Source organism: Rhopalosiphum padi, chromosome 2 (genome assembly GCF_020882245.1).
Source record: "Rhopalosiphum padi isolate XX-2018 chromosome 2, ASM2088224v1, whole genome shotgun sequence".
Taxonomy (NCBI): Eukaryota; Metazoa; Arthropoda; class Insecta; order Hemiptera; family Aphididae; genus Rhopalosiphum; species Rhopalosiphum padi.
The window spans coordinates 92,126,600-92,140,106 of NC_083598.1; the positions used below are offsets into that span (position 1 = coordinate 92,126,600).

The following is a 13,507-nucleotide window of genomic DNA, read 5'->3' on the forward strand; positions in this document are numbered from 1 at the left end:
TTATGATTAAATTTTTCAAAACGCTTTTTTTATTAATATTAAAATTTGCACAAAAATATTAAACTTTACAATCTAAACAATTTATTTTACAGTAATAATATATAACTATCATCATATTTATAATTTTTACTTATATATTTTTATTCAAAAAATATCTGTATTTTTACATAATAATTATAATAAATTTTTTGAAATAACATTTGTCATTAAATAACTAAATATACAAACATAAAAAAGAAATAAATATATATATTATAAATTTCTTTAGACTTATCAATAATTTGAATTAATAGTATTCAAAATGTAAAAACAGCGTTCTAATAATTAAAATATATTACATTTTTTAAAGCATCTGATCATTTAAATATTAATATGTAACAAAATTTTTATAATTTTTAATTTTTTTTTATAAAATTATAAATAATTATTATAAAAGTAATTAACTTAATTGTACTGAATCATTTCATTCAATTGAAAGCAATGAAATTTCAACAAAAAGACAATGGAAGGAAAAAAATAAATCTTATTTACACAAAAACACTACTTTGGTGTTTTTATATTTTTACATTTATTTAAAAGAAAAAAAAATATATAAATTTTAGTTGAGTTGATTTAAAAAATAATCTATTCATTATTTTTTTTAATCAATTAATACTATAATTATTTATTGGTGTGTAATGTGTATTGCATTTGTTGTGAAATACAACAGTAAATCATACAGGGGGTGGCGGTGGAGGTGGCGGGGGCGGCGGCTGTCTAAAAAACATAGTTGAAAAGTACGCTTGTGACGGAGGACTAAAAAGCTTTGGAGGACCATTGTCATGGACAGCAGCCGATGGTAACAATAAATCCTCTTTCGCGCAAGAATAAAGTTGCTCATCTGAGTGATGGTAATATGAATCTGAAACAAGCAATTTTATTAAATATTATATTTATCCTGTATTTTTTATTATTTGTATTTCTATAGTTATAAAATTATAATTACATAGATAATGAAAAAAAATGTGGTACATAAATACAGTTGGATGAATAATTGATGGAAATTGTATTGAATAAAAATAGATGGTCAGAAAAAGTTTTAATAAATATAATAATAAACTGGCAATTGGTCATTTGTTATATTTTATCTTTTGTTTTCGGAAAATAGAATTCTAAAAATTTGAATCTCTTGGATGTTTTTTATTTTACAATTATTTTTCATTATATAGTAGTATAATCATAATTTTTATTCTTTATATTGAACATAAGATTTATAAGAAGGGGGGGAATTATTACACAAATAACTTATTTACTCTGCTTAAAATTTTAATGATTGATTTTCTAAATTGAAATTTAGTGAATAAATTAAATATAAATGTATTATTTCATAAAAATCATTCTGTTTCATTAATCTAAATATCCTTTTAATTATTTTCTTTGAAATATTAAAATTCAAGGGTATAGTTCATTTCAAAATTCTTACATCGTGAAGTCTCAATAGGCGTGGGTATGAATTCAGGCGGAGGTGACAATCTTGGATGTCTTTTTGGTAAGTCTTCAGTGATGTTGACTCCAAATTGTCTCCTTAACCTATCATTAAGGTTTTCCCATTGTTTTGGTTCTTCTTTAGATATAGTTGTTTCAAATAGAGATGGGCTGGATTGTAGTGCCAATTTAGACTCCAATTCAAGTGATTTGGCTATAACTTGTTGAGTAATCTCTTCATAAGCTGCAAGAGTTGTATTAGGAGATACAGATGGTGATGGTCGAGTATCACTAGCTCCAGTTTCAACATCTTTCTCTTTAGTGACAGTTGCCTGTGATTCTTTACGTCTTCTGTACTCAGATAATGAAAGCTGGAATACACAATTTTAAATGTTTAACTATAAAGGTTATATTACATAATCACAAGACAAGCTTACCTTTCGCTTAACTGGAGGTGGTGGTGGAGGAGGTGGTGGAGGAGAAGAAGGTGGTTGTTCTATAACAGGCATCACACATTCTTCAATAGTTTCTTTTGAAGTATCATTAGGTTTATTATCTGGTGAATGGACATCGGAATTATCAGGTTGATCAGTGACTTCATTTGAAACTTTGTTTTCATGTTTTATAGATATTGTTTTATTGACTAAAGTTTCTTGGGTTGGCTGAGGATCATCAACTGCTTCATTTTTTATGTCAACCTCTATTTTAACATGAGACTTGTCTTGTGTAACAAGTTCTGTTGCACCTTCATCGTCAGGTTTAAATTCTCCCAAAAATGATTCAACTAAGGCTACTGTGTTAGATGATTTTTGTAAATCAATTAATGGTATATTCTTATTCTGAATACAAAAATATATTAATATAAGTAAATGTTTAATTTTGAAAGTAAAAGAATGTTTTATTTACCTCAAATATGGCTAATTTGGAGTCAATAGAAGCAATATTACGAGATGCTTGCTCTACTTCTTCATCTTCAATAACATCATCATCAGCAAAATTCATATGTCCTGAACCAGGAACTGTTGGGGATGGACAATCAGACATAGATTCTCGTGCCATTCGTCGTTTTTTCAATGGACCTACTTGTTGATCTCCATTACTAATTCCGACTGAATCTAAATAGAATATCAATGATTAAAATTCACAATTAATATTATGTATTTAAATATTAATTTCTCTTAAACACAAATTTAAAATTAATATTGTTAATACCTTGTTCACTAATAGCTTGCTGTAGCCACCTTTTTTTTGCACAACCTGACTCGCCTAGTTTGAAATCTTCACTTCCAGTCGGAGAGTTACCTTCAGACTTTACCCATGAGTTAACAAAATCCTAAACAAAATATAATCAATATATAAATAAAGTATTTTTTTTTTTTGTTTATAGAAAAATGAATTATAAATTAGTAATGAAAAGTTACTTTTTTTGTATTGGGAAATTTGAAGCCTGGTGCAAGGGGTCCAACTGCAGCAGCTACTAACATACATGTATTGGATAACGGGGCTGGGGGAGTTCCTTCACTACCACTAGCTTCTTCACTATCCATCTTACTGGGAGTGTTGAGTAGACTACTGTGTGGTGATCGCCGTAACATAGACCGAGGAATAGAGGAAAGAGCTGATGGTCTGTGTTGGAAGCGTACTGAAAATTTACAACGGTTCTGAACACGTTTTTTGGACAATAAACGACCTTTTCTATCCTCTTCTTCATCATCGTCATCATTATTGTTATCGTCTTCATCTGATGAACTGTTATAGGTACGAGATGAAATTGTGGCCGCTCTACGTTGAGGTCTATTAGTTCTTGTTGACTTAGAGCGACTGTTTTTATTAGATGGCCGCTGTTTCCTTCTATCAAAAATAAATAAAAACATGACACATTTTTAATAACAGATTTCATTGATTCAATAATGATTTTTAAACTCAAAATATAATTAGCCATAGACAAAAATTTTAACGACCCACATTTAAATGATGATCAAATAAAAAGAAAATGAAATGCATCTTACTACCAAAGTGTTTACATACTATTATACATTATCTATTCAGAATCTAAATTATACTTACTTCACAACACTTTTTCGAACTCTGTTTCTATTTAGATTATGAGGTGAAGAATTATTGAAGGTATCTGAATCTTTATGTGACCTCGATTCTTGTTTTCGAGCTTCTTTTTTTTCCATTCTTTCAAAAGCTTTCATAATAGCTACCATTTTTCTCTCTTCTCTTGACTACAGAATAAAATAATAGTTAAAAATATTTAATTATTTAGGTATTATAAAAGTTATTACCATTTCATTCATTCTTTTTGCCAGTTTATTATCATTGTTATTAGATTTAAGGTCAGGCTCAGGACTTGTTTCGACCTTTTTGATAGGACTTTTTGGCCGACCTGGTCCATTGGGTTCTTTACTTTTAACTGGTGTAAGAGGATGTGGTAGTAGAGATGGTAGTGGAGGAGGTGGAGGTGGAGGAGGTGTTTCAACCTTAGGCAATGTTCTTTTAACTATTTTTTTATTTGGTTTCTTCATATTTCTTTGTTGTCTAGTTCTTTTGTTTCTTTGAGGTTTATTTTCATCATCCGAAGAATTACTAACAGTAGGATCTATTAATGGTGACGAAGAAGAACTTTTTGGTACAATAGGAAGAGGTGGTGTTGTTATATTAGGTATTGGGCTTATAGAAGCTGTACATGTTGATGGATCACCACAATTACATCGTTTAAATGGAACTGCAGCCTGATGATTTATGGTAATTTCTGTATTTTTTTCAATATATCGATTTGCCACTATGTACAAATGAATGGAACCTTTTTCAATATAATGTTTTAGCTAAAGCAAAAAAAAAAAAAAAAAAATCAAAAAAATGTTTTAATAAATAAATAAATAAATTTTACCTCTGCATTTGGTTTACATGAGCGTCGAACAAAACGTGCATCATTACCATACGTACGACAATCAACACAAACTTCTATATCACAATCCGTAGAAAATCGAACCACATAAAAAAATACATAAGGGTCTGTTCGATTGGGAATTGGATCTTTGTATGCCAATGAACCAGTCCAAGTAAATTTTCCCCTAACTTCGACTATAGGCTGATTGTTAGTCAATACTGAACTACTGACTAACATCTGTTGAATATAATTTAAAAATTAATATAAATATATAAAATATTAGAAAATAAAACTAATACAATATACATACTTTTATCCCACTAGGAAGCAAGGACATTTTTGTTCTACTAATGGGAATTTTGACTGGGGTACGGAGTTCTCCAGTTGTTACACTACCATTTGGTTTAATTGCAGATAAACGAGCACGTAATTCTTGTGAATAATGATTAGTAACAGCTTCTTCATATTTATCAATCCAATTTCGTAACTGATCAACAGGTTGCTCAGAATTAGATTTAGTGTGCGGTTTATTCTGTTTGTCAGCTTTAAATAATTTTGGCTCATCATCAGAAGAGTAATCAATTGTCTATAATTAATTTAAATTTACAAATTATCTTAACATATTAATTTATTAAAAATTAATTAAATAATTTACCTTCTTTTTTTGTATTATTTTCTTTTCTTGATTTACTTTCTTTTTTTTATCCATCGCTGCTAATCGTTTTTTTTCCAATAACATTTCTTTACGTTTAATTAACATTTTTTTGCGTTCTTCAGCTAATGCCTTTTTTTCAGGAGTCATTGAACCCTTTTTTCTTGGACCAGGTGAAGGACCACTTTTTCGACGTTGTTTAATTTGAGATGAGGACAAACCATTTGGCTTTCGTTTGGGAGTATTTTTCTGTCTGCTCTTATATTTTTTTCTTTTATTTTGAATATTGGTACGCTCTATAGGCATATCTGTGAAATAATAATATAAATAAATGTAAGTAGAGAAATAACAAAATTTAAGAAAAAAACAAAACTAAAACATAAAAATTGAAATTTAGACGAGTATTTTGTGGGGTATCTTAAATCTTTGTACAGCTGTATCACTCTACTTAGATAGCGGAATACTTTAAATACTTGTAAATCACAAAATACTCAATTTTCTGTATTGAAATATTCTAAAAAAATTCTTTAATTTGTGATGTAAAAAAATTTTGATCCCACTTGAATTTCATAAGTTGACCCTCAAACTGTGTCTAAAATATTGTTAAATATATAAAAATAACTCATGATTTAAAATATTTCTAAATTAAAAAACTTTTTATTTATCATTTTTCTTTATTATAAATATTTATAAGATTAAAATGGCTTTAATATAATTACTCAATATAATATTCTTTGTCACGCTTCTGATGCTTCAAAAAATGCCCTTATAGACAATATGGTAATCCATAATGAACTATTATTGCCATTCTTGGTATCTAGATTTGCCAAATTATCATTTAACAGCTCAGGAGTAACCTATTTACCAGTCTAGTAGATGATATATTAGACAAAACGTAATGAGAACTTTATATATAAATCAGATTTGGACAGTAAGGTTGCAAAGCATGACATTTTAATTTTTCTTCTCACTAAAAACCAGCTGTCTGCTAGACAGAAAAAAAGGTTTTTTTTTTGCTTAGTTTAAGGTATTAAAAATTGAACTTTAGTGCATAACAAAAAAATATTTTTTATAGTTTATTTTTATAATAATTAAAATGATAATAATAATTTATTAATTTATGTTTTTTTAAACAATTACTTCCAAACATTATTAAGGAAGATTAAGGTTAAATCCTTGATAGAAAACTACTTATCATTGGAAAACTGCTTATAACTGTTAAACAAGTAAGATTTTTCAATCTAAAAAGTGCTTTTAGTCTTATGTCTGGACAAATACATTTATTTGTAACTTATATATGTTCATTATATATTCTTATAAATAATGGATTATTAACTTTTATATAACATGACAAATATCTTACTTAGTAAATAAATTTAAAATATTTAAAATTAATTTACCTAGTTCTGAAGAGAGATCAGAGTCACTAGAATGTGGTAAGTGTGATGCTGAAGCCATTGCTATTCTTTTAGCTAATTTCATATGTTGTAGAGCTGCTGCTGCTTCTTTATTAAAGGGCCTTGGTGAACAACGTTCACACAAATATTCTTCAGGGAGATTATTTCTACTCTCCAATACACAATCAACATGTTGCCAAACTCTTAAATTATCACATACAATTTAAATTAATTAAAATAACAAGTATATATGCGATTAAAATTACTTACAAGCATTTGTCACAGCTTATCATAAATCCATCATCATGTTCCATTTCACTGAAAAATAAATTTTAAATATAATAAAAATAACAAGATATTGAAAAAATTAAACAGCAATATAAATAAGATGATATTTTCCTTATTGTTTATTGCCAGTCTTATAAATAGCTACATAACAAATTTATCTTTAGTAAATTTATTTAATTATGTTAGTTTTATTTGTAATTTATTTATTTGTTATTAAACTTAGAAGTAAGTAACATTTTCAATGGTTTATTGAAAGTGCTTTTTTTATAATAAATTGTATTATAAATATATCAAAATTTAAAAAGGTAACACAACACTCTTCTTTATAGCAAATGTCGATTCATTGAGTCATAGTAGTAGATTTGTTAAAACTGAATTCAATAATATATCAATGCATTAGAACAGTAGTTCCTAAACTTTTTTCCCGTGGTGTCTTTTTTAGACCAAATTTAGCCACTGTGCTCTGCTGTAAATTCCATGAAAGATAGAACATAATAATACTCATTGATAATGATAAATTATTCATTATGAGCCATAGATAGCAGTGCCCTTAGAAAGTGCTCGCGGTACTCCTAGTGCATAGTTTAAGAACTGCTGCATTAGAAAAACATTTCTGAGTGGCAGTGACATATTTGGTGGTTGGAGAGGGGAGGGGCAATTACCCTGGGCAGCATCAGATTTTTACATGACCCATCTTCTGTTAATGAACAATAATATAAATTGGTTAGTATTTTTTTTTTATCAATAATATTCTAAGATTGTAACACCTGGCACTACAGCTATAGAGTATAGACAAAATTTATAGATAATAGAGCTATATCTAGTTTGTATTATTATCACTGCCTATTATTATGTAATATCTGTTTTATCTTGTTTAAGGGCTTATGCCCGTTGATTATAAATAAATATATATGTATTATCATCTTTAGCTGTGTCTGAAGAACTTTGGAACCGTGCTCTTACCAATTACCATACAAGGAGCATGCTTTACAGGAAAAAACAGATCGGTTAAGAAAACACTATTCAATGGATCTGGATTTATCATTTTTAAACGAATGTATATACTTTCGTAGCCATTTATTTACTCAACCTAAGGACCAATTACCCAAATCAATTATAGATATGAGTCTAACACTTAAAAATGAAGGATTTGAAGACATATACTTTTATGTAAATATTTCTAGGATGTATCTAGGTTGTCCCGTATTTAACTGTTTTTCAGAGCCATCATTTGGTGCACTAAAACAAACTTAAAGTTATTTGTGATCGAGGATGAATAACTAAAAAATATTGCTATATTAAATATTGAATCAGAAATAACAAAAAGTTTAGAGTATGATGACATAATCAATGATTATAATTCCTCTAAGGCACACACGCAAAAAAAAAAATTGTAAATACTTATTGTTTTGTAATTAGTAGATAATAGCTTAACCTACTTTATACTAATTGTGATTAATTTATAAGGGTAACAAAATGCTTTAAGTTTAAAATTGGCTTTCTTTATTACTAACTTTTGTTCAACTCTTTGTGGAAGCAAGTCTTTATATGTCTAAAGCCCTAAGTATAATTGTAATTTAAATGTATTGCAGTATGTTAAGTATAAAATCAGTGAATGTAGACGAGATAATTTACTTTTTAGTTGATATGTAACCATTTACTTCTTTAATCTCTTTTATATTATAGATTCCGATATAATAGAGTAAATTATGTAACGACTAAATTTTTGATTAAATAGTCATTTTCTACCAGCGATTACAAAAGGTCAATACATTAAAAACAAATATGATAGAAAGTACCATAAAGGATTTCGATATTGGGTGGTGACTGAAAAGTAAGCTCTAACTTGTTTAGCACTAAATTCCTGATTACACCTTTGCCGAATGAAGAAAATCTGTTAGCCTACATCACTAAGTATATTTAATGATAAGTTTTTCATAAATGTTAAAGAAATTTATATACATTTAATCAAAAAAAAATTAATTTTGAATGCTTATATTACCAGAAAACCAAATCGATTTTTTAAAAATATTGAACCTGTGTTAAATTGGTTTCATGTTTTGTTTTTGCCTGTTATTTTGAAAAAAGTACTAAAACTAATGACATAAAACCAATATAATGTGTAGGAGAGATATTTTTAATAGGTGAATATTGCTAAATACATAAGAATGTTATCTGTAGTTATATTTATAATGGTACAACACAGAACCTACTATAATAAATTAATAATATTCATAAGTTTATGGTTAGAATAGTTAATTTCATTTTTTTTTTAATCACCAAAATGGACTATACTTAAAATATTATTAAATTAAAAATAAAATTATTCCATTAATTTTTGTTACAAAATCCAAACCTAATAATAAGTGTTATTTTTAATAAAATAGTAACATATTATGATAGATAAATACAATAATGATAAATGGTGTAACATGTTATTTAAAATAAGAAATTAACACAGTAAACATGTCTTATATTTAGGTAAAATACATTAATAATAAATTATGAGCTATAATAGGTATTTTTACTGTTTTTTTTTTTTATATTCATAGTATTCATAAAATTCACCTTGTAAAAATTTAAAACTATTCTAAGACTATGAAATCTTGTTCTTTAATAAATATACTCACCAGATGCATCTTGTTATAGCAGGTTCTTCTGACTTAATATTATTATCTTTGCATTCGGCAACAGCCTCTGGTGCAGTATCAGTTTCTTCACCTTGACCATCGAGATCGTGATCACTAGCGCTTAATTCACTTTCCACTTGAACTTGTGGTTCATGCTTTACCAATGATTGCAATGACTGTAAGGATTCAGATGTTGATATTGGCACATTATTTGGAATACTTACTGACTTTTGGATAACTAAATTAAAATAATACAAAATTTTAAATGAGAATTGATTAAATAAGGTTAAGTTTATTATTGATAAAGCTTCTTTAAAATTTTTACTTACCTTTATTATTATTATTATTATTATTATTTACAACATTATATTGAGTTTGTGGCTGTATTTGTGAAACTGTAGGTGATACTATACAAGATTGACCAGAAGTAACATTTATTGTTGATGTCAAACCATTGATTTGGTTTGCTCGTTGAGGTGACACTCTTGGAACAAAGCAATAGTTGTGTTCCACTTTAATTAACTGAAAATTATAATAAAATTATGTTCATATTTTTAAAATATTGAATTTAGTATAATACAACGGTTCTCAATCTGTGATACAGGGGATCATGTGTAGTAAGCAAAAAAAAAAAAAAATTGGGAAATGACAAAAAATATAGAATTTGTTTTAGAAATATACAATACATGTTGTTAAAAATGAAAACTTGTATCACATAAATAAAAACTTGACTAACCTATAGAATTTTTTTTATTTGTTTAAAATATCAAATAATTAATTTCTTTTTTTATGTGTCTTTTAAAAAAATATAACAATATATACATTAATACATAGCATTATATCTAAACATTTTATGAGAAGTTATTATGTAAAAAATTTTTTAAAGATATAATGAGGGTACATCTAGCAAAAAGCAAAATTAACCTTAAGGAAACAAAAGAAAAAAAAAAGTTGGGAACCACTTGTATAATATATCAATTAAAAGATAAATCACAAACCTCTGCAGGTTTTTTTGCATCATATACAGGTCTATGTTCAGTCACTTCCAATAATTCATCATCACTAGGACAATGATCTCGTCTTAACATAGGGCTAACAAGAAAATTAATAATATTAAAATAAATTTTATAATTATTTAAAATAATTTATAAAGCAGTTTGCATATAAAAACATACTTAGGCCGATTTACTGGAACAACACGGGATCGTTGGTTATTTGATTGACGATTACGAGGTGGCATATATGTCATTAACATATGAGGTGTTAAGCCTACACGGCTGTAAGGTAGTTGTGGTGAGGCAACTTGAGTTGAAACAAAAACGTTTTTTCGAACCGATTCCATTTGAATGGAACTGGCATTTCTCTGTTAATAATAAATAAATAAGTAAAGTGAAATAATACATGTGTGTAAAAGAGATTAAAAGTTTTAATTGTTACTTGATAAACTGGTATTTGTTTGAAGTGTTGGTTTGGTGATAGTATATGATTGGCGCTGGCATGATTGAGCTGCAAAGGGAAACGATGCATGGTGACTGGTTGATTTGCGGTGCGCACCACAGTGGCACGTGCATGGTGATCTTGTGTTTGACTGCGGGATGGTGTCATCTGAACGATGAGACTGGGTCCTGATACATCCTGATTGGACACTGGACGTCCAACAGGAATGGTCAACTGGCCAGAGACAGCTGGACCACATGGTACGCGACTCGAACCTACAAGAAAGTAAGCGGCGCTTCCCGGTGTCCTGACGTTACCATCCGATTCCATTACCAACTCACTTTAGCTCTATCCTAAAAATTAAAATCTACATTGAACATATTTCTTAAAAAATACAAAATAACATAAAACTTTTAATTTTGAGGTAACTAGATTGTCTTTGGGAAGCTATTAACTTAAGGTAGAAAATAGTTATTATAATATTACATTATTATGTTACTTATTATCATTATTCTCAAAAAGTTATTAATTTGTGGTATAATAATGATAAAAATCAATATTTATAAAAGTAATTTTTAGTGAAATACATTTATGTAAATTTATTATTTTGTATATTTTGATAAAAAAAAAAATCATCAAACTCAAGTATTTTATACATAACACTTTGATTTTTCTAATTTAGAACCCAAATTTTATCAATACAAAGGAAATAAAATTTAAAAATAAAAATATATTAAAATTTAAAAAAAAAGATTATTACTGAGAACAGTTTTGAATTAAAGACTGCATTAATTTTGTTTAACGTCTAATATTAGTCATGACATATAATTTAATTAATCAAAAATCAAAATAAATGCAGTAGAAATTCTTGAATATTTTGAATGTCATAAAAAATAATTTAATTTAAAGAGTGGACTAAATAATAATATTACATTAAATTGGTTCAAAAGATAACACTATTTTCAAATATTAAAAAACATAGGCTATACACGTTACTTATGCTTAAAAAAATAAGTTTGTTTAACAGAAATAGATTTTGGCGGGAAATTAAAATCCGTTTATAGGGCTAACATTGATGTTATTAACTATATAACTTTAAATAAATATTTACATTTTTTCTTAAATAGAAAGAGTAAGTGTTAAGTAATGGTTGAGTCGTATTTGAAAAAAATAAACAAACTAATAAGAATTACAAGTTACAAAAGGGACAAACGCTCTTCTGAAACTCGATTATTAGTGCATAATAATAATATAACTCAAATAAAAATATGGCTACTATAATAATAATAATAGTCGTGTTTCTAATGGCATTAAGAATCACAGACAAATAAAATCAGATATATTATATTTGTTGTGGGTGCATCAATAATTATTTCTGTAAAAACTCGTCGTTGGGGGGAGGGGTATCGGCAAGCGCTCAAAATAATAATATTATTATTATTATCGACTACATAGCGCAGTGATAGAATGATACGAACTTGGATGGAAGAGAGGTGGTATGTGAGAGAGTAAGAACGCACTCTGCGGCGTACAGTTGCACTGCTTTATTGTGGCAAGGCCGCCGCCGCAGCGGTTCACTCATAGGGGCCCATGATGGGGTATTTGGGGGGAACGGAGGCCGGCCGGCTGAGGCACGCGTGCGCATCCGCGACAACGAAACGGCGGCATAGCAGGAACATTATAATATTATATTACAATAATATTATACGATTTATATTTTATACGGCAGTCGGCAGTAAGAAACCACAACCAGAGCATTCTGTATCTACTAACCACCGTTGAACTAAAAATACTATGATTAAGGATGATATTATCTCATTGAATTTAACAACACCTAAATGGGTCAATGTGTAATATAATACAAAATTTTGAAATTTCAGTCTTAATGGATTACTAGTTTTTTAAATCTAATACTCGAATAAAATTGTATTTAAATTTAAAAATCAAATAATAATAATAATCTTTCAAATACTTTAAGAATATACAGATAAATTCAAAACATATTTATTGTAATTTCATCAATTTTGAATAATCGGTTAAGCATGAGTTTTTACACTGAATTTGTACGATTACAAAGAGTAATTTTGGTATCAGGAACACACGTTAGTACTACAGTCTGCAATTCCTAACATCGTCGTGCGAGCGTGTTTTTACTCGGGGAGCCTGCTGCAGACGTGAATCACACTCGTCAGTCGTCATTCACGAAATTATTATTATTATCAGTCATTTATGTATAAAAATCGCGCGCACCCGCATGCACCATACAGTATTTTTACACACGCCAGTGGGCAGGACGGCGTTACCGCCTAGTTGCAGTCACCCCCCACCCACAAAGGCAACGGAATCCGCAGACTTTAATGCATACCGTTGATTATCGCCTATCAGGGGAACGACAGTGGGACGCACCGACGAACACCACACGCGCCTGTGGTGTGCGCGCGCTCCCAAGTTCCGCGCGACTCGCGTGATACGGCACCGTACTACCGCCACCACCGCCGCATCCTCCACGATTATAAAACTTATTGCAAGTTATCATGGCCGATTGTTATTTGTTATTATTTTCGTTTATGGAACAAGTTTGCGACGATCAAAAATTCGTTTCTCTGACGCGCGAGATATATTATATTATACACCACTGGCTATGTGCAACATATTTCCACCATTTAAAATTCCGTGTCGACAGGACGGTTGGAAAAATTCTTCGATCCCAAGAGCTAAATTGGTTTTTATTGAAACTTTGCGC

At 28.8% G+C, this 13,507-nt stretch overlaps 1 protein-coding gene across 3 annotated transcripts in view; it reads right to left on the reverse strand.

Moving 5' to 3' along the window:
• LOC132922268 (histone-lysine N-methyltransferase set-26) overlaps positions 1-13,507 on the reverse strand; it is a 15,881-nt gene continuing 2,374 nt past the window's right edge. For 2 of the 3 annotated variants that reach the window (XM_060985686.1, XM_060985687.1), the window contains exons 2-19: positions 10,765-11,117; positions 10,503-10,690; positions 10,326-10,419; positions 9,657-9,849; positions 9,328-9,565; positions 6,680-6,727; positions 6,413-6,612; positions 5,016-5,320; positions 4,671-4,946; positions 4,361-4,597; positions 3,756-4,295; positions 3,532-3,695; positions 2,886-3,315; positions 2,677-2,797; positions 2,371-2,579; positions 1,902-2,303; positions 1,463-1,835; positions 1-901 (exon numbers count right to left, since the gene is read on the reverse strand). In XM_060985686.1, the coding sequence (XP_060841669.1) occupies positions 714-901; positions 1,463-1,835; positions 1,902-2,303; positions 2,371-2,579; positions 2,677-2,797; positions 2,886-3,315; positions 3,532-3,695; positions 3,756-4,295; positions 4,361-4,597; positions 4,671-4,946; positions 5,016-5,320; positions 6,413-6,612; positions 6,680-6,727; positions 9,328-9,565; positions 9,657-9,849; positions 10,326-10,419; positions 10,503-10,690; positions 10,765-11,094 (4,536 nt within the window). In that variant the 5' untranslated portion in view covers positions 11,095-11,117 and the 3' untranslated portion in view covers positions 1-713. Of the gene's footprint in view, positions 902-1,462; positions 1,836-1,901; positions 2,304-2,370; positions 2,580-2,676; positions 2,798-2,885; positions 3,316-3,531; positions 3,696-3,755; positions 4,296-4,360; positions 4,598-4,670; positions 4,947-5,015; positions 5,321-6,412; positions 6,613-6,679; positions 6,728-9,327; positions 9,568-9,656; positions 9,850-10,325; positions 10,420-10,502; positions 10,691-10,764; positions 11,118-13,507 lie in introns of all 3 variants that reach the window. The other variant, XM_060985688.1, reaches the window with a different exon arrangement.